A 26,585-nucleotide genomic window follows, 5' to 3' on the forward strand; every position below is an offset into this window, starting at 1 on the left:
TTAAGATTTCTAATACCATCTTGTCATTCAAGACTTTTGCCTGGTTACAGTTTGTGTTTGCAACTAGTGATTTTTTTATGTGCATCTGATATAGTGCTAACTGCTATTCATTTTTTGGTATGGTGACATCTTACTTGCTTTCATGGCTTGTTAATCCAAATCAACATTACTTGGCAAGATTTACTGGATCAATATGCTCATATCCATATGCCATTGGCAACAAAGGAAAAACCAGCTGCTCCCCCCTCATCTCATAGCACTGATCAATTGTTGCTTGCTACTCAGACAACCTATATAACCTTGGATATCACATAGTTTCCCAATTCTAGTCCACTCATCCTCCCAAAACCTTACTCTAGAACCTCTTCCCACTTTAAATTTAATCAAGCCCCTTAAATCCTGATTAGACCTCATAATTCCTTTCCAAACACTCAACCCACAAGTCCTTGAAACTTCCCTTGGTTCCCACTGAAGCCTCACTGCCCCATATTTCCCAACCACCACCCTCCTCCATAAAGCCACCCTTTCCTTCTCTTGCCTTTTCCTTTGATGAATAACTGGAAAAACATTCATTAATTAAAAGAGAAGTACAAAGAGAAGGGAGAGATAAACTCTCTTAACTCTCCTCAAACAATTATAAGATGTTACAACATAGCCCAAGATAACTGTATTCTTTCAACCCCTTGTTTGGCTAGTGCATTGGCAAGATAGTTGGCATCTCTTTTTACCCAATTCAGGTTCACTTCCATTTCCTGTGTTAACCATTTAAACCTTCTTTTTTCATTAAGGAATTCCCACCAACCCAGATCCTCTTCCTTGGCTTTTTGAGCCCCTACCAAAGCAGCTAGAATTTCAACCCTCAGAGTTCCCCGCACCAATCTGTCCTGAAAAAAGACCAATAATTCTGTCATCCCCATTTCTGAAAACTCCAATTCCTGAAGGCCGAGATTCCCTTCACAACTGCCATGTTTAGCTTAATAAAACCATTGGAGGGAGGAGACCAACTTGGTCTTGTTACAACCGTATTAGGAGCAGAATCAGCTACTACTTTCCAACTTCGCAACAAACCTACTCTCCAAACAATCAGAGCATCCCTTCTGCAAAAATGTCTCTCTTTCCATATTTTCCAACACACAGCAGTCTTGATACACCTCCATAAAGTTTGACCCCTCTTTTTTTGCCAGCTGACAAAGGAGGGGTCAAACAGGCTTTGTATATTTGATAGGAGGTTCCGTTCCACCTACACCCAAACAAGGAAAGAAACCAATCCCAAATTGAAGATACTAAGGGGCAGGAGATTTATAAGTGATGGAAAGGCTCAGCATTAGCCTTGCACAGAATACACCAGTGAAGGGATAAGCACCACTTAGGTCTCTTTCTTTGGAGAAAGTCATAGGTGTTAATCCTTTCCAAAAGCACTTCCCAGCAGAAATCAGCAATCCTAGGCAGAATTGGCTTACTCGAAATCTCTTTAACCGGAAAAGGTTGATTCAAATTATCACCTGGTTGGATGCACAGGTAAAGATACCTGATGGGGAAAAGGTCCAAATCCAATTGTCCTTCTCCTGCCCAAATCTCCACAGCCACTTCCCTAATAATGGTTTGTTGAAAGGTTTTATCCTTCTCAGTCCCAGTCCACCCCCTCCTTTGGCCTGCACAACCTTTTCCCAATTAACCAAATGAAACTTCTTGGCCCTGCCCAGCCCCTTCCCACAAAAAAATCCCTTTGAACCTTCTTTATCCTCCAGGCCACTTCTGAAGGAACCTTCCATAGTGAAAGCTTATATGTTGGTAGGCTTGAAAGAACACTCTTAGTAAGTGTAATTCTACCTCCAAATGAGAGGTGCTTTGCCTTATCTATCCGACCTCTTCTCCACTCTCTCTAAGAGGGGTTTCCAAATGTTTACAACAGCAGATCTAGATGCTATTGGGAGCCCAAGATAAAGGAAAGGGAGCTCCCCAATATGACAATCCAACACAGTTGCAAGCTACTCCATATTTTCTCTACTTAAATACCCAACTCCAATCAAGTGGCTTTTTTCTAGGTTCACTTAAGAAACCTCTTCCTTTATTTCCTACAAATCAAAGCTCTTTTCTAATTGCTTCTTTTAATGCCCATCTCTCCTCATCTCTTTCCCCGAAAGTATGTTAAGCTTCTTTAGCCATCCAAAAACCTCAATTTGATCGATTGCTGCTTGCTTTCTCTCATCTAATTCCCCAAATTGCCGGATATTCCGATCTTTTATTTTAGCTTTTAATTCTTTCAACTTATGATGGAACTTCATGCCCTTCCATTTAATCCTTGAATTGCTACTCTCTTCCCACCATTCCTTAACTTTCTCTTTGAACCCAGGTGACATAACCACATGTTCTCAAATCTAAATGGAGCTGGACACCTACATCTTTAATAATCTTTAAACAGGGAAATTGGCTAATGATAAGAAATTGTTCTAGGCATGGCCCTCGAGACCAAATCTCCCCCAATGATCCTCCTCGTTCACCGTTAAATAAAAATCTATCAAGATAAGTGTGATAAATGAGAATTATTGTTACTGATGATGGAAATGGCTAAAAATACAAAAGAAAAAGACAATAGAAGTCTAATCCATGATTTGCTAACCAGGTTAAACAATTCTTCAGTTCAGTTGGTGATGGTGGGGTCACTTGTCAATGGTTTTTTTTTTTTGAAAGTGAGTGGTTTGGAGGTTAAATGTACCTAGTTTGGCCACATGATTGGCCAACTGGCCTGACTAGCCAATTTTGCTATATAGTATAGTAATGCATGTTAAGACCTTTTCTCAACTGATAAAAAAAAAATGTTAAGACCTTTTCCCTTCTGTCTACTCTATTTCCTTGTTTAAGAATAAGGTTGTCTCTAATTTCCTTCCCTCCCCCTTTTAGCCTTTGTCTTCAAATTGGAATTTTGGCTTCCGTCGGGGCTTGAGGGATGTTGAACTTGGTGATGTTTCTCAACTTCTTTTGATTCTTGATAATGTTTGTTTGGATCCTTTACAGTTAGACAAGAGGATTTGGTTCCCCCACCCAAAAGGCTTTTCTTGTGCCTCCTTTTTGAAAGCCCTTTGTCCTTCCTCCACTCAATTGGTTTTTCTTGTAAAGGAGCTTTGCGCTAAGCGTGTTCACCCAAAATTATCCTGTACTGTTGGGAAGTGTTTTATGGGAAAATCAATACCCTATACCTCTTACAAAAAAAGAAGCCTTTTATGTGTTTGTCCCCTAGTTGGTGTATTCTTTCCAAAGCTAATGGTGAGGATTGCTTCCACTTACTAATTTCCTACTCCTATGCTATTGCTATTTGGGATTGGATTTTTGCCTTATTTGGTTGCAGGTGGAATTTACCCACTAATGTAAGTTTGCTTTTTGACCCATCAGTCTTTGTATGGCCCACAAAAAGAGGGAGGATCATGTGGAAATGCATCAGAGCAGCTGCACTTTGGACAATTTGAGAGGAAAGAAATGCAAGAATTTTTCAAGAGAAGGAACGAAGTCTCCCGATAATCAAAGAGTGTATCTTAACAAGGGCAATTCATTGGTTGAGAACTTAAGAATTCTTCCATTTGTTCTGCTTCGATGACTTTAGAAGGAACTGGATAGAGGTGGCTAGTAATTCCCTCAATAAGGAAAGGATGTCTATAGTATGGAATCCGCCGCCGGAAGGTTGTGTAAAACTGAATTTTGATGGAAGCAGTCAAGGCCAGTGTTTTAAAAGCACAAAGCATAGGGGTCAATTTTCACCTGAGGCACAAGGTGCAAGGCGAGGTGTGCGCCTTTTTTAAGCAAAGCGCAAAAATACAAAAATAATGCTAAAAAATAAAAAAAAAGTCAGAAAATTCAAAAAAATCAAAAAAATATTAAACATAATATTAATAAAAATAAAATAAATTTTAAAATAATGTTTTAAAAACCTATTATCTAAAATTAAAATACATAAACATAAGATGTAAAGCATATTCAAATGAGAATTTAAAAATAAAATCAAACACATAAAACATTTTCAAGCATGTAAAACCTCTAATCTCTTTTTTCACTCAATTGCATTACTTCTAGTAGCTAATGTAATGTAAAACATATTACATTCCTGATTCTACGAGTCGCCTTTGTGCCACGCCCCTCGAGGCAAGCCCAAACAAGTCCATGTTAGGTCTTAAATTCTTAGTTTTCACACAAAAAGTAATGATTTTATAAAGTGGACTTGTTTGGGCTTGCCTCGAGGGGCGTGGCACAGGGGTCTGGGGGCAGAGCCCCTAGCCCAACCGCTATATTCGAAAAAAGCAAAAAAGTGTCAAATTTTCAAAAGGCGCACACTTGGGCTGACGTGCAAGGCGCATGCCTAGGCGCATTAGGCGTGCACCTTTTGAAAAGGCTGCGCCTAGGACCTAGGCGAGGTGCATACCCTAAAATGCATCTCGCCCGTGCACCTAGGCGTGCCTTTTAAATCACTGGTCAAGGCAATCCTGGCCCCTCAAGTATAGGAGGGGTTTTGTGTGATAAGGATGGTAATATCTTAGCCTTGTACTCGGGCCTAGTGGGAATAGGAGACTCAAATAGGGCTGAATTGTTGGCAGCTTTACAAGGTATTCAGATTGCTAATCAACTTGGTGTTGAGAATCTTCAAATTGAAGGTGACTCCAAGATTGTTGTAGGTTGGTTAACAGATCCGAACTCAATTATTTGGTGCTACAATACAAGAACCTATCAAAGAAGGGCAATTGGTTACTAAGAAACATGAATGTTAGCATACTGTGGATCGGTAGGTCTGCAAACACTATAGAAGATTATCTAGCTAAACAAGGGGTTTTGAGGAAACACTTGTACTGGCTACCTTGTAATCATGATCCTTAGTGCTATGTGATTTTTACTTTTTAAGGGAGGCCACACCTCATGCCTCTCATTGGGCTGCTTGTAACAATTCTCATATTTTCTTAATAAAATTCTTCTTCAATTATCAAAAAAAAAAAAGTAATGCATGTTAAGATAATCTATATATTCTGATCTATAGCCTTCTTTTTTGTGTTTTTTGGTGTACATTACAAAAACATAGAGAAAAAGAAGGAAAGATGGATCTTTATGTCAAATATATTTCAGAAGTAGAGAAGAAACCAACAAAATTAGACCAGATCTTGTAGATGTGAAAGTTTTGAACAACAAAATATTACCTATATCAGCTATTTCACTATAAAGAGTAGGAATACTCAATGCTCTCTTTGGTGCAAGGTGGAATCCTCCAATAGGCATCAGATGTCCATTTGAGGCATCTTTCCTCTCCTCAATAACAAGGGGAAAATGAGAGAGATGAACAATGGCAGCTATCTTGTGGAGCCTATGGAAAGAGAGAAATGTGAAAATTTTCAAAAACAGACAATCAAACCAAATTTCGTCATAGACTTGGTCACAAACTCACAGTAAGAATGACTGACTGGATATCCACAAGAGAAGAATTATAAACGGTGCATATTGACTCCATTCTTTGGAGATGACTGACTGAATATCGGATATCCACATGGATTGGAACCCCCACCCACAATGGTGAAGTGAAACTCAACTTCAATGGATTCTAAGTAGTTCCAGGACAATCACTTTTGAGGGTGCGTGCACTTAGGGGTCACTTGGAGAGGTAATTGCTGTATTTTCTGGCCCAATTGGAGACGAAACAGCAATGAGAATGGAACCTTTATCCTTGCTGCAAGGACTAAAGATTGGTTACTCCTATTCCCAAGGAATTGAAGGATTTGAGGTTGAAGGAAACTCATCAATTGTAATTGAATGTATGAGATCATTAGAAGATTTTCCTTTGGCTCTATTATATCATATAAGGGAGGCAAGATCATTATCTGTAAGGGTGAACATCTCATTCAGTTGGAACCAAGATTTTCCAACTCACTAAAATATGGTCAAGCCAGGAACTGGGTTAATAGGATTCTTTTTTTGGGGAATGGCCGAATTGGGGTACGCAATGTTGTAATATGGTTCACTTAGTCAACCTGCTTGGGGCTGTTTTCTGTCCAGTTATATATATATATATATATATATATATATATATATATATATATATATATATATATTGTTATGATTTGGCCTGCCTTGGAGTTCTATTTGTTTGAGATCGGTTATGTAGAAAGAGGTAGAAAGGTGGAAGAAAGAGAGAAAGAGAAAAGGAGAAAGTCTGGTTCGAACTAAAAGTCTCAAGGAGGTTACCCCCATTCGGCCAGACAATGCTTTTTATTATTAAAATAATTGAAAAGACATATGTGCCCTTATTAAGGAAGGAGCACTAGTTCTAACACAACATTACAGATCAGCAACCTTAATCTGGGTATAAGGACAGAAATACCCCTATGCTAACACTCCCCCTCAAGCTGGTGAGTATATATCATATACTCCCAGCTTGTTACATATATAGTCCACTCTTCCCCGACTCAAGCCTTTTGTAAATAAGTCAGCCCACTGGTTTCCTATATTAACATATGTAGTGTCTAGCTCTCCATTCAACACCTTCTCCCTCACAAAGTGACAGTCAACATCAATGTGCTTGGTTCTTTCATGAAACACCGGATTAGAGGAAATATGAACTGCAGCCTGATTGTCACAATAGAGCTTCATTGGAGTATTGATGTTGTACCCTACTTCCTGTAGAAGGTTCCTTAACCACACTAATTCACAAGCAGTGTGCGCCATAGCCCTATATTCTGTTTCTGCACTATTTCTTGTCACGACCGTATGCTTCTTACTTTTCCATGTCACCAAGTTACCTCCCAAGAAAGTGCAATAGCCTGTGGTAGACCGCCTATCAGACATAGAACCGGCCCAGTCAGCATCAGAATACCCTTCTATTTCAAGTTTTCCGCCACTCTTGTATATCAGACCGCGACTCGGGGCCCCTTTTAAATACCTCACAATTTTCAGAACTGCATTCCAATGAGGAATCAGAGGTTTCTGCATGAATTGGCTTACCACACTAACTGCAAATGAGATGTCTGGTCTAGTAATGGTTAGGTAGTTCAGTTTACCCACAAGTCGTCATTATATGCCAAGGTTTTCAAACACTTCACCCATTATCACTGCTTAGCCTGGTATTTGTGTCCATAGGTGTTTCAGTTGGTTTAACACCCAATAAGCCTGTTTTTTCCAGCAAATCAAGCACATATTTCCTCTGGCACAAATTAATACCATACTTGGATCTTGCTACCTCTATCCCCAAGAAATATTTCAGTTTACCAAAATCCTTTGTCTGAAAATGATCCTGCAGATAAGTCTTCAGCCTGTCAATACCCATGTTATCATTCCTAGTAATAACAATATCATATACATACACCACCAACAGTATTTTTCCTACCGGAGAGTCATGACTAAATACAGAATGATCAACTTTGCACTGTTTCATGCCTAACTTCTTTACTACCTCACTGAACCTACCAAACCATGCTCAAGGAGATTGTTTAAGCCCATATATAGCCTTCCTTAGTCTGCACACCTTACTATCCTCCCCCTGAGCAACAAACCCTGGAGGTTGCTCCATGTAGACCTCCTCGAGTAAGTCACCATGCAAAAAGGCATTCTTGATATCAAGTTGCTATAGCGGCCAATAATACATGGCTACAAGAGAGATTACAACACGAACTGACCCTATCTTAGCAACTAGAGAGATCCTAAAAAACACACATAGAAGGATAAAAGGTAATGGAACAGTTAAGTGATTTGGTCAGCTTACTAACAGACATAAGATTAAAAGGCAATTTAGGAACATACAAAACTGAGGAGAGGGATACAGGGTCTAGGTCAATATTACCAACACCACAAATTGAAGATGTGGAACCATTGGCAAGGGTGACAGATTGTGATCTTGAGCAATGAGATAAGGAAGAAAACACACCTAGAGTTCCGGTCATGTGATCGGAGGCTCCAGAGTCAATGATCCAGGGATTGGGTGTGGATGCCAGACAAGCCATACCTGAGTGAGCGAAAGTCGCCATGTTCTGCTGTGATTGGATAAACCTCTCATATTCATCACGGGAAACACTCACCATCTCCTTCACGAGACCATCTGTGGATGTAGGAGGTATCTGATCAGATGAATGATTCTCCTATCTAAAACTGGAACTGGAGTCGCTAGTCGCGGCATGATTGGCCCAGGTTGAGGGTGGACCATGTAGATCATAACAATAGTTAATGGTATGTCCATCCATACCACAATGAGTGCACTTCCTCGGGCCTAAGCCACGCCCTCTACCACGGGCTTCCCTTGAATCTCTGCCCCCAATACGACCACCACCACGATTATAAGTAGGCCCACCATTGCCACTTCGGCCATACAGAGGACCACTACTACCACCACGACCAGACTGAGCTCCCTGAGCTCCACTTCTAGCACCACGGCCTCTCGATACAGCAAAAGCAGATCTATCGAAGATATTAGAGTTCTCAGTAGATCCGATAGAAATCCTCCGGAGTCGAGCAAATACCTCTTCTAAAGATGAGAGAGTTGATCCTCCAAATATCTGAGCCCGTACTGGTTCATATTCAGACTTCAGTCCCACCAAAAATCTAGTCACATCAAGATGTTCTCTCTGTTGTTGCTGAATCTTGACATCAGAAGTGAGGGTGATAGACATTCAACTCATTACGTATGTTTCTCATGCTGGCATAGTACTCCTCAAGACTCTGATTGCCCTGTTGCAGATTAAAGTACTCCTGATACAATTGATACACTCTGGTTGTATTGTCCTGTCCCGAATACAATTTCTTCGCATTGTCCCACACATCTTTGGCAGTGTCAAGAAACTTGAAGTTTACACTAATCCTGGGTTCCATACTATTCCACAACCATGTGATGATCTGAGCATCCTCTTGCTCCCAGTCTTCATACTCATGAGAGTCAGTGGAGGGTTTCTACTCTTTTATGTGTTTTACCTTCTTCTTTGCCTTCAAAAAGACTTCGATGGAGCCCAAGGCACGTAATTCTTTCCATTTAGTTTAATGGAGGTCATCTGAACATTCAGGTAGTATGTAGGCACCATCACATTAGGTTTACAATCACTGTTATCTCCCATTCTGTTATCACCGATTCTACACACCTGCTGAATTCTATTACCATTGAATTCTGCACACTGCACACGACTAAATCACACTCGTCACACTGATTTCAGCACTTGTTGTTGCTGAAAAGTGTGCTCTTTACACCACAAACCCTACTCCTATGGCTACCTGAAATCTCACCACTATATGATCACAACTCTTCCTTCGAAATACACAAAAACAGCATAAACCCTAGCACGCTATTGTCTGAAACCACAGCATATGATCTAAAAGACATTTCCTATTTGATCCATAACAGATATCATGCACAGAAACCTCTTACCTTATCACTGAAGGAACAACCACACGAGCAGGAAATCAGTCCACACAAGACAGCCACTGCATCACACAGATCGGCCCTCTATTCTTCATCGATTAGGGGAGGGCGATCTTAGAAACCACAACAACCGACCACACAAGATCCGACTGGAGACATAGAAACCTCCAAGGGAAGAGGGCGATCACTCCTTTTCAGCTCTTTCCCTTATCTTCAGTTGAATGCAGAAAAATCAAGAGAAACCCTAGATAGGGTGCACAGAAAATAGAAATCTAGGCAGATTCAAGTTGTTCTGATACCATGTTATGATTCAGCCTGCCTTGGAGTTCTATTTGTCTGAGATCGGTTATGTAGAAAGAGGTAGAAAGGTGGAAGAAAGAGAGAAAGAGAAAAGGAGAAAGTCTGGTTCAAATTGGAAGTCTCAAGGAGGTTACCCACATTTGGCCAGACAATGCTTTTTATTATTAAAATAATTGAAAAGACATATGTGCCCTTATTTAAGGAAGGAGCACTGGTTCTAACACAACATTACAGATCAACAACCTTAATCTGGGTATAAGGACAGAAATACCCCTACACTAACATATATATATATATATATATATATATATACTGTTTGTGGTTCTTCCTCTCTACATTAGGAAAGAAGGCATATTTTATTTCTGGCTTGATTCTATTAGTGAACACTATTGTCATTGTCACCGGTAAAAGAGACCTCACCCATATCACTATGGTCATTGTTTCTGAATTGATTCTATTACTGAACACTTTGGCAGCACATAGATGCATATTATTTCATTAATACAGATATCTATGAACAACACATGGACCTTATGGTTTTGACATCCACAGTCAACCATCCAAATAATGCACAAGGACCTGATATTTTAATTTGGATGCAATAGGAATAAGTGATCTATTGTTTGCATAAATTGATTTAGTGGTGGTGGTTGTTGTACTGTTAGTAAGGGCGGTGATGATGAGAGATGGAAGCAAAACTAAGGTTTGGTTCATTGCAATTTTTGGGGTTAAGTAAACTATAAAAAATAAAAGGGGTTTTGGAATTTATTTTACAGTCAGATTCACAGGTGGAAAATCGTAATTGTTCTACAAGTTAGAGGTAGCATGTGGATCAATTTATGAGAAGTTTCTAGGACTTCTATCATGTCTCATCTCTCCCCTATTTAACATATTCAATACAGTATTACTGCCATATGTAAATAAGATTACCACTTTGCAACTGCATGTAAATGAATAGGTCTTTGCTCAAGTAACATGTTTAGTGTTTAGTGGTTATTATATAAATAATGCTGCCAGTTTAGTACTATATATAAACAAGCCTAGCTTTTAATTAGCCAAGACAACTCTTGCTTAATAGTTTGCTTTATGCTCAATTAGCTTGACAAACTTTAACTTGAATCCCAGACTTGGCTCATGAGTCTGGAAACAAGGTCATGCAGGCTGAGTTAGGGAAGCTCATTTACATCCTCACCTTGTAACTGTGCATCATTTGTATTTTTTAAATATTGTTCCTAAAACATGGGACTAAAAGTGATGTAAATCCTGGAGTTAATTCCTATGACTGTCTATTTGTCTCTCTGAGGGGGTATGAACCCCCTAAACTTATTTGATTCATATTTTACTGATTAAGACATTTTCTAAATCAGTAAACTATTTTGTTTTGTTTTATCTTACTTTCTTTACAGTGGTATTTTGGCAGGTGGGGAATGTTAAGGTTTTATGTGGATGAAATCTTTCCAATTCAAACTCATTTTGTTGTTAGGATGATTAAGATTAGAACATCATCATCTAAGCTTTTCAAACCAAAAAATCTTATGTATCAGCAAGCCTTGTGCTGTTTTTGGGAAAGAAATGTTTCACAGTAAATCTTCTCAGATGCTGAAGTGAAGATGTTTCACAAAGATCTCGGAGAGTTCAGGGCGGTGGGAGGAGATGGGAAGCAGGAAACTGGTACGGGAGAGCAAAGAAGGGTGCAAAAGCAAGATCAAACTTTTCCTACAGTAAAGCGGTGTTGGCTGGTGCATGGCCTGATTTTGGGCATTCAGAACTCAAAAAGGTGGAGGAAAAAAGCAGGTGGTATTGACTGAGGTCCAAGGTGTTGAGGCAAGAAGAAGGTTCCTTTGTGATTGCTTGGTGGGAAGATTCAGGTGGAGGGTAGGGGTTCGAGAAGTGGAAAACTGGGCGAGTAGATCTTGGAAGGGAGGGGGGGGGGGGGAGTGAGAGTAAAAAAAGCTGGCAGATGACCTTTTCCTTTTCAACCTTCCTTCGAAATCAGAGGCAGCATGGATCCTTGACAATGGTCCATGGAAAATGGGGAGAAATTACCTTTTTCTGGATTGGTGGGGAGCAAGTGCAGGTTGCTTCTATCCGGAATTGAGTGAGGATATTGATCGATCGGATTCTATCTGGGTTAGGGTGTTTGGTCTTCCTTTGATTCTCTGGTGTCCGAGTGTGATCAAAACAATAGGGGATGCATGTGGTGGTTTCTTTGAAACTGATGATTCTCCTGAGGAGCTGTCTACCTGTGAGTGGATTCGAATGAAGGTGAGAAAAAAAGATCACATCCCTGAGAAGATCGAGATTGTAGCTGGGGAGCCTCTCTTCTCAGTCTGATTTGGCCTCAAACTCTGTTGTCAGTTCGAAGATGGAAGATAGGCAGTCATATGAACAAACAGGTTCAGACTAAGAGGATGGGTTCGGAGATTTCAAAGACGGTGGTTTTAGAAGATGTGGGGGAGAGTTTGATGCCTCTAGATTCCCTGAGAGGTATTCAGGCTTATAAATTGTCGCCGATGAGGTCGCCAGAGACTGGTGGAGGGGAAGAAGAAACCTGTGTTGCAAATCTGGACCGTCCACTCTTAATTCCATTGGAGGGTTTGGATCTTCCTTTGAAGGATAGCTTCAAGCACTGTGCGCAGAAATTAAAGATGGGAAGGAGTGGGGGAGACTCGATGGTTGAGGATTTAAAAATCCTCATTAAACAATGCATTAAAGAGATGCACGTGGCACCTATGGTGGAGAACACGCTGAACAAGGGGCGGGAGGCTCGACAAGGGTCTGAGCTTGGGTTCCGTGAAAGTGAGGTGTCCCGGATACAGATCCAGGACCCGGATCTGGGTCACTCATGCCCAAATAACCCGACTATCCGATCCAGACAGGTGTTCAGGAGAAATGACTTAAAAAAGTCAACTAGTGAACCTCGGTGGCTCACTGGAAGACAGTTCTTCGATAGCCAGTTCGTCTGGAGCCGACCTGGGTTAGCCATACTTCCAAACAGCCGAAGAAGCCCAGTTTCGAGTCTCCAACTGAACCGATTTCTCTGTCTGAGGACTTGGAGATCAGAGGTGAGGTTCAGGCTGCTTCGTCTCTCCAAAAGCGTCTTTCTGTTCGAAGAGTTCGTCGGTGACTGATCCTAGGCGGCGAAAAATCCAAGTTCTTCCTCTGGTTCCTGTGGAAGATAATCCGCTGGTGGTGACTCCTATCACAGTGATGGTGTCAGAGATGCAAAGTGAAATGAGGGAAACTGTCTTAACCAGCTTAAAGAGCCAGAGAGAAGTGAGAGAAGTCCTGAGTTGAAGAAGAGAAGTTAAGAAGTTCTCCTGAAGGGAAACAAGGACAAATCAAATTTGTTGGAAGACGACGAAGGTAAGTACAACACTATTGCTAATAATTCTTCCTCATGGATGACGTAGAAGCTTTTGAGGTTGGGAAATTTCCTAGGAATTTCGATGGAGGGGATGGAAGCTGAAACTGTCAAGTATTTGGAAAGGGTTGAACAAAGAGTGCCTACGGAGAGTGGAAAAATGGCGGAAAGAAAAGGAGGTACCATTACAAAGAGAAACAGAGAAATGATGAGACTTACGTGGGGATTGAACGATAAGGCAGGGAGAAGTGAAGGGGCAGCAAGGGGGTCTAAGAAGTTTTGAGGTGGGGGGTATCTGTTTTCAGACAAGTTTTTATGGAGTTAAAATCTTATCTTGGAACGTTAGAGGTTTGGAGGCGGGAAGGAGAAGGGTGGTGATGTGTGATTCCTTGCTCCAAGAAACAAAATTGGAGAATCTTGATGCTGCTGTTGTTCAGTGTATTTGGGGGGAAGGTCAGGTTAGGTGGAAGGCTTTGGCTGCTTCTGGGAGTGCCGGAGGTATTCTGAGTCTTTGGGATCCTGCATTTTGTAGCCTTGTTTCCAGCAGAATTGGAAATTTCTCAATATCTTTAAGTTTAAAGTTACAGGACGGAAAAATTATTCAAGTTACAAATGTTTATGGACCAACAGTGTCAAATCTTAGGGTGGCTTTCTGGGAGGAGTTATCAGGTATGAGAGTCTCAGAATCATCCTTGGGTCATCGGCAGTGACTTTAATGCAACTATTATCGGTGGAAGAGAAAATTACAAGGGGTAGAAGAACTGGGTCGATGAATTTGTTTGCTGGCTTTATCAACAATATGGAGCTAATGGATGTTCCAATTCAGGATAACAGATTTACCTGGACTAATAATCAAGCAAACCCGACAATGGTGAGGCTGGACAGATATTTGGTCTCCTCAAATTGGGATGGTTTCTTTCCTGATTTTAGGCAGATCATACTTCCTAGACCGGTTTCTGACCACAGCCCTATTCAGCTTGTTTGTTGTCATCGTGAGACAATCAGTACTCCATTTAAATTTGAAAATGCATGGTTTGAGGAGGATAAGCCTATCCCCTTGATCATATCTGTGTGGAATGAATTTCAGGTGGAGGGTTCTAGTTCATTTATTTTGGCAAAAAAATTAAATGCCATTAAGGGAAAATTAAAAATTTGGAGTATGGAGAATAAAATGAAATTGGGTATTGAAAAGAAGGCCTTATTGAGCACCATTGTTGAGATTGATAGAGCTGAAGAGGTGGGTCCCTTGACTGAAGAATTGAGATTAAAAAGGTCTATTGCAAAAATCAAATATGATAAGATGGCTGTAGAGGAAGAGATGAAGTGGAGACAAAGAGCCAGAACCACTTGGCTAAAGGAGGGTGATAAAAATACGAAGTTTTTCCACAAAGTGGCAAATGCCCGTGTAAGGGTCTCTTCAATCAGCAAGCTGGTGTGGGAGGATAGGAGTGGAGAATCATGTTCTAAGATTAAATCAGTAGCCACCTCTTTCTATAAAAATCTTTATAAAGAGAGGTGGGCCCATAGGCCATTTCCCTCTGAGCTTCCTTTCAAGCAATTGAATGAAGAGCAGAAATTCTGGATTGAGAGACTCTTTACAGAAGAGGAAATAAAGGAAGCAATCAAGAAGTTAGAATGTGATAAATCGCCTGGTCTGGATGGGCTTTCAAACCTTTTTTATTTAAAATGCTGGGATATTGTGAAGAAAGACCTGTTGATGGTGTTCCAGGTGTTTCATTCAAATGCAACACTGCAAAGAAGTTTGAATGCTGCATCTATCACTCTCATCCCAAAGATTGAGGGGGCTGTAAATATTAAGGATTTCAGACCCATCAGTCTCCTGCACAGTTTTTACATAATCTTGGCTAAAGTCTTGGCAGAAAGAATGAAAGGTGTGTTAGGCAGTGTTATTTCTTGCAACCAAAGTGCATTTGTTCCGGGCAGACAGATGGTAGATTCAATTTGCATTGCCAATGAACTGCTAGAATCTAGAAGAAGAGAGGGAACTCCGGGTGTCATTTGTAAACTTGATATTGAGAAAGCTTATGACCATGTTAACTGGCAATGTCTGGACTTGGTGTTGGGAAGATGAATTTTGGGCAGAAATGGAGAAACTGGATCAGAGTATGTGTTAAGACCCCAAAATTTTCTATCCTAATTAATGGCCAATCAATGGGATTTTTTGGTATCATGGAAATCCCAACTCTTTTTTGCAAGAAGGCTGCAGAGAATGGGCTTTGGGATGGCTTTGCAACCTCTCCAGGAAAGGAAAAAGTTAATGTCCTCCAGTTTGCAGATGATAACTTATGCTTTGTTGATGCTTCCCCAAGTCAGTTGGAGTTGGTGCTTGGAATTCTGAGTTGGTTTGAAGTGGTGTCTGGACTCAAGGTTAACTTGAATAAGAGTCAGATCATCCCTGTGGGTCTTGTTACAAACTTAGAAGAATGTGCAAAAGTGATGGCTTGCCAAATTGCCTATCTCCCAGTCAAGTATTTGGGGCTTCCTCTTGGGGCTAAATGCTCTTCCTCTGAGACTTGGGTTCCAGTTATTGAGAGAATGGAGAGGAAATTGGCTTTTTGGAAAGCTAAATAACTTTCTTTTGGGGGTAGAGTGATTCTGATTAAGAGTACTCTCTCTAATCTTCCTACTTATTTCCTCTCCCTATTCCCCATTCCAGTCAAAATAGCAAATAGATTGGAGCAAATCCAGAGGAACTTCTTATGGAGGGGATGGGAGGAGGAAAAGAAGACCCACGTTGTAAATTGGGAGCAAGTGTGTCTCCCAAAGGAAGATGGTGGGCTGGGAATAAGGAATTTGAAGAAATTTAATTCTGCCATTTTTAGTAAATGGTTATGGAGGTTTGCTAATAAAAGAAATGCATGGTGGAGAAATCTTATTGCCGAAAAATATGGAGTGGAATGGGGTGATTGGAGATCCAAGTGCCCTCTTTCAAGGGGGGCAAGGTCCATTTGGGCAGGTATTTTGAAGGTCCTTCCTATATTTGGGGAAGGGATTAGATTTAAGGTGGGAAATGGGGAGAGAATTAAATTTTGGAAGGACTCTTGGTGCTCAGAAGTGTGTTTGAAAGAAGCTTTCCCTCTTCTGTATCAAATCTCTGTAAATCAGGAATCCTCTATAGCTGAGAACTTTAATGTATCAGGTAATTCCATTATTTGGAATCTGCTTTGTAGGAGGAGTCTCTTTGATTGGGAGGTTGAAGAGTATGCGGCTCTGCTGGGTTTACTTCAAAATCAGATGATTGATTTAAATCTGGAGGACGAGTGGAGCTGGAAATGGAAAGCTGATGGCTATTTTTCTGTTAAATCTATGTTTCTTAAGTTGGTCAGTCCAGGTTAAGTGAACTTTCCAGCCAGACAGATTTGGAATTCAACTAGTCCCTCAAATAAATTTTCTGGTTTGGACAATGGTTCTTGACAAGTGTCTGACCAGTGTTAATCTGGGGAGACGTGGCATTCAGATTCTGGATATTTCGTGTGGCTTGTGTTGAGCTCCTGCAGAATCTACCGAGCACCTGTGTATCCATTGCCCAATTTCTTATGTCTGGGGTCATTTCCTTAAGGCCTTGGAAGTTAGTTGGGTAATGCCAAATTCAGTGAAGGAGCTGCTGAACTGTTGGAAAATTGATGGTCTCAGCAAGAAAGGAAATTTGGTTTGGAACACCATTCCGGCAGCTGTACTTTGGGCTATTTGGACTGAGAGAAATAACAGAATTTTCCATGGCAAAACTAAAAGTCCAGATGAAATAGTGCAGAAAGCAGTGGGAAAGTTATTGTCTTGGGTGTCGGCAACGGAGGATTTTAAAAATCAGAATTTGCAGTTGTTGTTTTGTTCTCAGTCTTGGATGAGATTGTAATCTGAGGTGGTCCTCGGCAGCCTTTAATGGCCTGGGCTCTATTGTAATGTCTCTTTGATTGAATAAATTACCTTACCTTTAAAAAAAAAAAGACAATAGATTTAGATAGAAATAATCTTTATTAGTTGCAAACATGCAGCTAAGAGGCATCTTTTGAGACCAAAGAAAGGTAGTGTTGAGCTACATGCAGCAGTGATCAAGTATATCCAAATATACTTAAGCACAGATTCTTTTATTTGCACATGCACTATTTCTATTTCTATTAATAGTCCATTCATGTTGCACTTCATTTTCATCTTTGAAATAAAATCTTTATGGTGGCAGTCTCGTCAAAGTTGTATTATTCAGGGATATGTTTCTGAAGTTACTATTTCTTTTTTGGATTCAGCTTTTTCACAAATACACTTATTCTTCCAGCAATAAATGGTCCTACAGAAGGCCTCTTGCTGATTTATGTGTGCCATTTTTTTACAGCTATTGTTGGTATGTCCCCTAGCTTTCAATTTCAAGCTAACACACATTTCTGATATAATTTTAGAATCTATTTCAGTGATACTTTACTTTAGTGTGCAATTCATTTTTTTCAGTATTGATATGATTCTAGTCTTTTCATTCACTTCTTTCAGGTGCTGAGTGGTGGGTTCAACACTTCGGGAAGTCTATGCCATTTTTGAGTTGGATACCGCTTGTTTATGGTAAATAATATTCAATTTAGCAGTTTCTTTTTAACGATAACATCCATAAATTACATAAAACTGCCTTGGAATTTTCCCCCCAGGAATTTTCTCTCTATATGCATATGCCAGAGGGATGAAATCCAGCATAATAAATCCATATAGGATTTTGCCTATGGCTTTCTCTTGGCAATATTTGACTGGTCATTTGCATTTATAATATGATCTATCATCTTGATCATATTTTCTTCTACTATTACTATATTATTTTGCTCCGTAGAATCTAGGGTGCATTTTTCAAAATACTGATGATATTGAGTGGTAAACATCTTTCAATTATCATGTGTGCTAGCGGTGACTTCTGGTTCTTGGTTGCCTTTGGATCTTCTATATTTGCATCAATAGGGAGTATTTTTTACTGACTTTTCTATCAGAAGGCTTCTGAAATGTTCAAAACTTCAAATATGAGTTTGATTCTACTAGAAGGAATTCTAAAGTTTATGTTAATTGAAGCTCTAGAAGCTACTAAAAGACAAGCTTGAAACACAATGTCAAAAATGTTTCTATGTTGGTTGGAATTAGAACTTTTATCTGATATATTGTGCTATTCATTGGAATTTGTGGTGCTTTCAATTAAGCCACCATTAGTTACCAAGCATTAATCCAAACCTCATTCAAATGATCTGGACCATTGGTTCTGACTTTTTTTATGGGTGGCCCACATTATTCCTAGATCTTTTGAAATATTGGATGATACATCCTTTTGTTTTTATGTCTCAATCTTCCCTCAAATATGTTTCTTATTTTGTCATTACCATTTGTTTCCCAGTTAATCTTCATGTTATTTCTTCATACAATCTGTGAATTGTGCTCTTTCCGTGCTGCCATTTCGTTTAAAAATTTGACATTTCATTTTCCCATTGTCCTTGAATATCAGAAATTCCAACATACAGAGTTGTGTTATTTCTAATGACGGCTTTTGGTGTTATACCAACAGTTGTATTCAAGTAAGTACCAATTGGTTGTTTGTTTGTTATCTATTTTTCTCTTCTTATCTTTGGTATATATTTTCTAGCTTTGTTATATATGTTTATACCTGATGGACTAGCTAATTTTCTTTACTTTGTGATACCTGGTTTTTTAATTCCACTGAATTGCCATATTTTACACAAGAAATTTTTATGGTTATGGATTATGATTCATGTCCAGTGTGGATCAGATATATCTGAATATCCTTTGTGAAATGATAAATAGATATTAGGTTATTTATTCTTGAATTATGCAAACATTGTCTCTGAACAGTGGCTGTTATGGCACTTTTGTATTTCAATCTCATTACTCCATATATGTTGTTTGGCAGAGGTTGTTGGGCACTTACCTCATTTGTTATAATGCCTTTGTGCAGTGTCTACAATGTTTATAAGGTTGTTCAAGCAAAAAAAGGAAGCATGTTATTGGCATTAGCAATGGTAATACTGTTACTTTGAGAAATATGACCATTGGTTTCCTGGTTGCCTAATAAATTTCTGTTTCTTGCCACTTGCCAGCTTTACCCTTTTGCTGCCCTTCTAGGAGGAGTTCTAGCCTGGTATGATTCTAATTTTTCTTAATCTATGCTACCTCCTTTTCTTTCCCTTCTAGCTTCACTTCCAAGAGATATATCTCTATTAATGAAAAACCTATTGTTGCAGGGATTATTTGTCTCCCTCTGATATCATGGGAAACTATCCACATCTAGTTATAGTGGGAACTGGACTTGCATTTGGATTTCTCATGGTAAGATATTCATGGTATAGTATGCATATATAATCCTTGCAGGTTTGAGTTCAAAGGACTCTGAAATGGTTTATCTTGCAATGCAGAATTGAATCAGTTGACGTGGTGTGTTGTGGTTGGCTTTGTATTATGAGTAGAGATATAGACTATTCAGGCTTGAGTTCCAAGGGTTTCTAAACGTTTTTCCTATCTCTAATTTCACACTAACATGGGCTGGTTCATCTTGACTGGGTAACACATCAGATCTTGCACTGTAGGGCCTATTAGGATTGTCAATGTCTGAAATTTCTTATGAGTGCTTGTGTTGTGTGAAAGGAATTCTAGAACTTTTAGGAGTAAGGACAAGTGGAATATATAATAGACCTCATAAAGACTAGGGTGGTCTGTTGGGTTTTAACTATGGAGGATTTCAAGGGAGTTCCCATCTAAGAGGATGGTTCAAAATAGCTAGTTATGCTCCAAGAAGCCAACATACTCCTCACCATTGGATACCCTTGAAGTGGGATACACAACTGAATTTTGATGGGTATTGCTAAGGTAATCAGGTTTAGCAGGTATAGGTGGAGAAATAAGAAATAGAATTGGTTACATATTGATATTATTAAGCTACTTGGGGCCAACAGGAGGAGATTCTTTGAGGCTATTTCACCCTTCCAATTACAGCAACCTGGTTGTAGAAGGTAACTATCAAGTGGAAAATTCCTGGTTCATTTCTATAGCTTCAGGTCCATGGTCTCTTATAAGTATGATACTAGAAGCCCAGGCTTTAGTATCAAGCATGAACTACTTGTTCAACTGGACCCCAAGGCTAGCCAATAGCCTAGCTGATCCTTCAGCAAGAGGAAACACAAGATCTGAAGATTCTGAACTGGTTTGGGGGGCTCCAGGTCTAAGGATAGATTTATAACAAAGTGAAAATATAAAAAAGAGAGTCAACCTTGAGATGTGTTGTACTATTTCTCACTTATGTATTCATGGGAAGTGAGACCCTTTTATCGATGAAATCTTAAGAACTGTTATTAATCACCCCCGGCCCCCAAAAAACACAAAGAAAATGAAAATGTCACATATTCAAGCCAGGCAGCACCAGAAGGGTGTCTTGGTGTAATTTTCAGGTTGATTTATATAACGCCAATGGACAGCTTAAATTGAGTTTCTTGGTTTGGTGTAGTTTTCAGCTTGCTTTATGTAGTTGTGGTTATGTATGATCAACTGTCTACACCTCATAGGTTCATTTAGTCCTTTATGAGATGATGTCAGAGCTATTGTTCTCAGAGGTCAGAACTCACCAATTGTCTGAACAGGGTTGTTGACAACTTGAACTAGTTCCCGATACTCTCCTTCTTCCTGATGTTCCTTTTCTTCAAGCATTGTGAAATATTCCGTGTCTATAGTATTACCTCTTCCATGTAAAGCACTACAAATTTCTTTATCTATTATTTATCTCTATAGTTTGCATATGGCTATGCTTGTTGGTGCAGTACAAATTAATAACATCTTATTGTCTTCTTTTAGTTAAATTAGACGATCATCTAAGAAAAAAAAACATTATGTGTTGGCAGGGAAGGATGATCCTCTCTCACTTATGTGATGAACCCAAGGGCTTGAAAACTGGAATGTGCATGGTATGTTGCATTTTTCTGACTGATTTACTTCCAAAATCCTTAGTAGAATTCTATCCCATCTCATGGGTTGTGTTTTTGGACTCTAGATCCTCTATTTTGTTGCCTAAGGCACTTGTCTGCCTCCAATATGAGAGAGGGCCATGTTGCTCAAGCTCCTGGGACCAAAGGCAAGTGTACAATCTTGAACACGTGAAAATTTTGAAAGGGAAAATTTTAAACTAAACCACTTTGCCAATGGCCTCACTGCTTTGCATTGATTGCCATCATCTTGTTTCTATTATCTCCACCTGTGATTTTTTTTTTTTTGAATCTATTACCTCCACCTGTGATTGGTTAAGATCAGAAAGGATGAAGGCCTGAAGGGGGTGTGGGAAACTGTGGAAGGAAACAAAGAAAGGTGGGGTAACTTTTGTGGGTTAGGATTTCAGTTTTTTTTAATTAAATATCCCTCTATTTTATTTTTTTTATAGGAACATTCTGTTAGTTGCCTGCTTGTGCACCTTTCATCTGATGAGTTTGGGTGAATTAGCGGCTTCTCATGACTCGTGATGACACAGAGAAGCCCTATAGGGAACTTCATAGAGTATCAGGACCTATGTTTCTTTAGGTCTGTTATTTTAGAAAATGTTGTGTACTAGCCTTCTATTTTATTTTGTATTTATTTTTGTTCTTTTTTTAATCAATAACTGTAACTTTCATTAATTAAAGATGAGAAAAAGTGTACAAGTACAATTAGAGATAAAACAGCTCATCTCCAAATTCAAAATATTACAATTAAACCCAAACATTTGATTTCTCCCAACCCTTGTTTTGCCAAAGCATCAGCCATGCTGTCTGCCATTCTTTGGATTCATTGAATTATACATCCATACCCCTAGTTATCCATTTAATCTTCTTTAACTCATTTCTATACATCCAAAAATCACCCCCTTTATTTTGCAGTCATTTAACCACCAGTTGAGAATCCCCTTCTATTATCAGCTTATGCACATCTAACTCCTTTGCTTTGATTACTCCTTCCACAGTTACCATTACTTCGGCCTTTGTTTTTGCAGCCATTTAACCACCAGTTGAAAATCCCCTTCTATAATCAGCCAGCTTATGCACGTCTAACTCCTTTGCTTTGATTACCTCTTCTAAGCTACCAATTACTTCAGCCTCCATTAACCCCCAATGCCAATCGGACTTTAGAAAATCTCCACCACCTGGCCTAGCTCATTTCTGAACAAACCTACACCTGAGTGGCCTAGATTCGCCCTACTACTGCCATCAATGTTCAGTTTTATGTACCCCTCAGTCAGTGGTGTCCAAGATATACTAATCTGGGACTTTAAAGATGATGAGTTAGCCACTTCCTATAAAAGTCATCCACCCAGAAATCTGAAAACAGCTGTAGAGGATTTTTTCTGGAAAATGGCTTGATTTTCTCCCATCCCTCCCTCTTTCTGGTTATTGAGGAATCTATTTTTAGAATCCATCATCACAATCTGCGTTATTCCCTCTGACATCCTAAGGGGGATTTGCAGCATGGAATTTGTTCCACTATTCCTCTCCAAGGTTCCATGTTCTATATTAAAGCATGACTAATCAAATCATTACTTACTATCCAAGCCCCAGCTCTTTGGTATTCCCTACTATTTTATGGCATACAACTTGCAATAAATCACCTTTTTCTGGGAAATTCATCTGTTCTTCATTTGATGCAGATAAACGATTTTCATCTGTTCTTCATTCCTCCCATCTTTCTGAAAAAGTCTTTAATAGTTTTTATTTTTCCTTTTTAATTTCTTTTATCCACACCATTCATCTGTTTGAACATCCTTGTCTTGATTACACTCATCCATGGATATCTTGCTTCTTAATTAGTCAATTTTCTGTTCCATAAATCGTAATGGTCTTATCCCATACAACTTCCTCAGGTTTTAATATTATGAACTAGTTTTTTCTTTTTATATTTGATGAAACAACAGTATGTGCCAGTTGTACAACCCTGAAATGTCTTTCCACCTAATCCACTGCTACTGTAGTTTTTATAGGTGACATCCTCTTCACTCTCCCTCATGGACTTCACTTTTCCCTTTTTGTATTTCTATTTCTCTTAAAAATTTCTTCAAGTCTTGGACGTTTTTTTTACATTTTCCAAAATATGGCAATATATTTGTGACAGCCATCCAGAGTGCTAAATTCTCTTATATTTTGAACAGTCACTTTTATATCTTCCATTTGCTGTTGCAAATGCTCTTACAGCAAGGCTCAATGATGGGTATGTGATAATTTTACTCCACTGTGACTTTCAATGTTGATCATGATACTAGAACTATTATAGGAGCATATTTTCATCTTACAACCTCTTCCTGTGTTTCTTTGGTGTCAGAGTTTCTTTAGTTGATGAGAGCTTAGTTCTTCTTGGATATTGTGGATTCACAGGTAAATGAATTATTTGTTATTTATGGTTCATGATAGCAAGTGTTGGGCCTGTATTTTTTCAGAAAACCAAATCCCATGCTTGATCCATCTGACTACTGGTAATTCAGTCTTCTTTCTCTTGGCTCATTTTTTTCTTTTCTGGTAAGAAGAAAATCAGTAAATGTTTACTTTCCATCCTTAGGTAAGAACATATGTATCTTCTTTTCGCTAGGCAAATGGACTACACTACCCGGGGGGGGGGGGGGTAATTCCAACCTCAAGGCCCAAGCCCTAAACTAGGAATGGCCCTTGCAAAAATAAATAAATAAAAACATCCCCATCCCTGTCCCCGTCCCCAGCAATGGTGACAGTGATTTCCGCATCTCTATCCCCATGGGGATCCCCACTTTATTTTTTATTTCTGTTTAATTCCAAAAAAAATAAAAAATAAATAAAATAGTTACAGTTTACAATCCAATCAAAATAGATCCAAGTATATTGAGACATTATATTAACACAAATTCATTAATTAATTCATAAGAGAAAATACAAATTACTCAACAAAAAAATCCCAAGTTTTGGGCCTCTAGGCCTTAAATCCATCTATTAAAAACCTAAATATCTACGGTTTGAAGTTATATATATAGCGGGGATCCCCACGGGTTGGGGATTGGGGACCCTGTGGGGCAGGGAGTGCTCTCCCCATCCCCACCCCGTCCCCACTATGGGGATTAAAATTTCTCGATCCTTATCCCCGTGGAAGAAAATCATCCCCATCCCTGCCCCACTCGTGGTGGATCCCCGTGGCAATCAGGGAAACAGGAAAAATTGCCATTCCTACCCCTAAACCCTGGTTAAGGTGGAATTCAACCCCGGCTCTCAAATATGACCAGCAGTAGACTTTAACAGAAAGCTGGCTGGCACCTTTCTAATTTGCTATTTATGGCTCTGGTTATCTTATTCTTATATTCTGTATTTTTTTCTCCCCTGAAAACAGTGGCGCTATACTTGCATTTTGCTACATCAGTCATTCATGAAATCACCACGGCTTTGGGAATCTACTGCTTCAGGTGAGAAATTCTGGACTCATTCCTTGTGCAGAATAGTTTAGAATGGAGCCACTGATGACCTTGATATAAGCCTTGAACAAGTCAATAAATTATCATAATATCTTACACTGAAGATGATGTTAGTTCCTAGAGGATGCTAGCTTGCCAAGTTGGAAAGGGTCCGTCCATATTCTTGTGGAAGACTTGGATACAAAAAATGTCTTCATCCTTCACATGATGTTAAAGAAATCCCGCCTACATTGTGCAGGTTGCTTACACACTGTTGTTTCATAAAGCCTGGCAGTGGCATTGCCATTGAACACAATCAATTTGGCAACATTTCAGAAATCAGAAGAATAGATGGAAATTATAATACAAATAAAATTTACTAGATGTGAAGACAAGTGATTAGTTTTATCCCTTGGGACCTGGTAGAATTATCTCCTGATTGTCAAACCATCAGGCTGCTTCTAACCATTGCCGATACTTATTGACAGGATAACAAGGAAAGAAGCTTGAAAACAGCTGATATTTTTTGCATTTTTTGAGGATATCCTCTCCAAGTGCATGTACCATATATCTTGTAGGTTTTTGGGCTGGGTCATCTGGACAGGTACACATTTTTTTATTGCTAATAGTTGAGGATTTGGATGGTAGTACATCAAAAATATTTGTATTTGACTTCCTCAGCGTATAGATGACCATGTGACTGTTGTGGATTTGTTGTTGCTGGTATATTGTGATTTGTAGTTGGCAAGTATCAATCCTTGATCTTAAGGTCACTAAGCTAATTTTTGGAATTTTAGCTTTGACAACTCTAAACTCTGCAAAAAAAAAAAAAAAGCCACCCTAACGCCGTGTTTGGTTGCAATGCAAATAAATTTGCACTGATGCAAAACCATGGCAGTGCAAATGATTTGAATGTAAATGTTGACCTATTTTTGTTTCAAATTTTAATTTATTTTGTTTGATTGCAATACAAATGAAGTAAATTAAGACATGAATTCCATGCATTTGTACTAGTGCAAATAAATTTGCACTGCAACCAAACACAGCCTAAAGAATTAAAAGGGGCCATTTTCACTCTCAGACATGATTGAAATGCCATTTTAAGGCAAAAATAGACAATGATAAAATAATAAAACATGCTTATGTGGCATTGCTTGAGTAAAAAAATTGGTAAATTACCGGCCACTTCCCCCATTCTGTGTAGCCCTTTCCCGTCCTATCAAAAAAAAAAATGAAGAATTTTATGCATACAAGTTTATACAAAATTTCTGGTCGCAGATGCACCTTTGTTTCAGGTTCATTAATTGCTTCCTAAAATGAAGTAGGCTGCATGACGATTTTGGATTTGGTTTGATTATCAGGACATTAATCCAGATTTAGGCATTAGTTATTTAGGCTCAATTTGAAAAGAATAGTACAATGCAAATGCATACAAAATATATGATTTTGCACTCTATATAAGTTCATAATGAGATGGTGATGCTTTTTTTTTCGATTCTTGGGCTTCTTATGCTTGGATGCCAGGAAAAAAATGCCATAAATGAATAAGTATTCTTATGCTTCGGTTTGACATAGTGGCATGCAAGGGATGAGCGCCATGCCTTGCTAAGGCGGTAAGGTCTGAGGGGCTTCCAAGAAAGGATTAATGTGGTTGCCGCTTCATCTTGTGTTGTGACCAATAATGTGCTTGGTAAGTTGTGGCAAAAATAAAAAGGCATTCTTTTGTTATTTTCATCTACTTTAAATTAAAACAGAAAAGCGAAAACAACAGCTATCACAAGGGATAGACCAATGCATTCGGATTCAGTGAAGGCAACTCCAAAAATCGTTTGGTCAAAAGTAACAAAAGTGTTTTTTCCCCATCAAAAAAGCTATTAGAAAAAGGAATTGATAGGCGGCTTTTGGCTTCTTGCGTTTTTAACAAGTGCTTATTTCTCATCTTGGTTTTGCGGTTTTGCCTATTTAAACTCTTCTTACTCCCTACGATGCCCTTCGCTAAAACTTTTATTGACTTTAAAACCCTTGCCTCATATTCTTCCTTTTCCTTTCCATTTTGCCGGTTCGGTTGGTTTTAAGCTGTTTGACCAACCAAATCAACCTGATTGGGTTGGGGAGTTTGTCATCTGAAACTAATTGACTAA

General features: G+C 39.1%; 1 protein-coding gene across 1 annotated transcript in view; it reads left to right on the forward strand.

The window, feature by feature from the left end:
- Positions 1–25,199, forward strand: part of LOC148863449 (choline/ethanolaminephosphotransferase 1-like) — a 40,233-nt gene extending 15,034 nt beyond the window's left edge. The window contains exons 10-20 of the mRNA XM_088978027.1: positions 17,294–17,388; positions 17,532–17,600; positions 18,517–18,586; positions 18,985–19,048; positions 19,127–19,167; positions 19,271–19,355; positions 20,918–20,980; positions 23,185–23,243; positions 23,355–23,407; positions 24,384–24,456; positions 24,933–25,199. Of these exons, the coding sequence (XP_088834153.1) occupies positions 17,294–17,388; positions 17,532–17,600; positions 18,517–18,586; positions 18,985–19,048; positions 19,127–19,167; positions 19,271–19,355; positions 20,918–20,980; positions 23,185–23,243; positions 23,355–23,407; positions 24,384–24,456; positions 24,933–24,954 (694 nt within the window). The 3' untranslated portion in view covers positions 24,955–25,199. The remainder of the gene's footprint in view (positions 1–17,293; positions 17,389–17,531; positions 17,601–18,516; positions 18,587–18,984; positions 19,049–19,126; positions 19,168–19,270; positions 19,356–20,917; positions 20,981–23,184; positions 23,244–23,354; positions 23,408–24,383; positions 24,457–24,932) is intronic.
- The last annotated feature ends 1,386 nt before the right edge of the window (positions 25,200–26,585 follow it).

Source organism: Nelumbo lutea, chromosome 3 (genome assembly GCF_056320005.1).
Source record: "Nelumbo lutea isolate HS-2025 chromosome 3, American lotus-T2T, whole genome shotgun sequence".
Lineage (NCBI taxonomy): Eukaryota > Viridiplantae > Streptophyta > Magnoliopsida > Proteales > Nelumbonaceae > Nelumbo > Nelumbo lutea.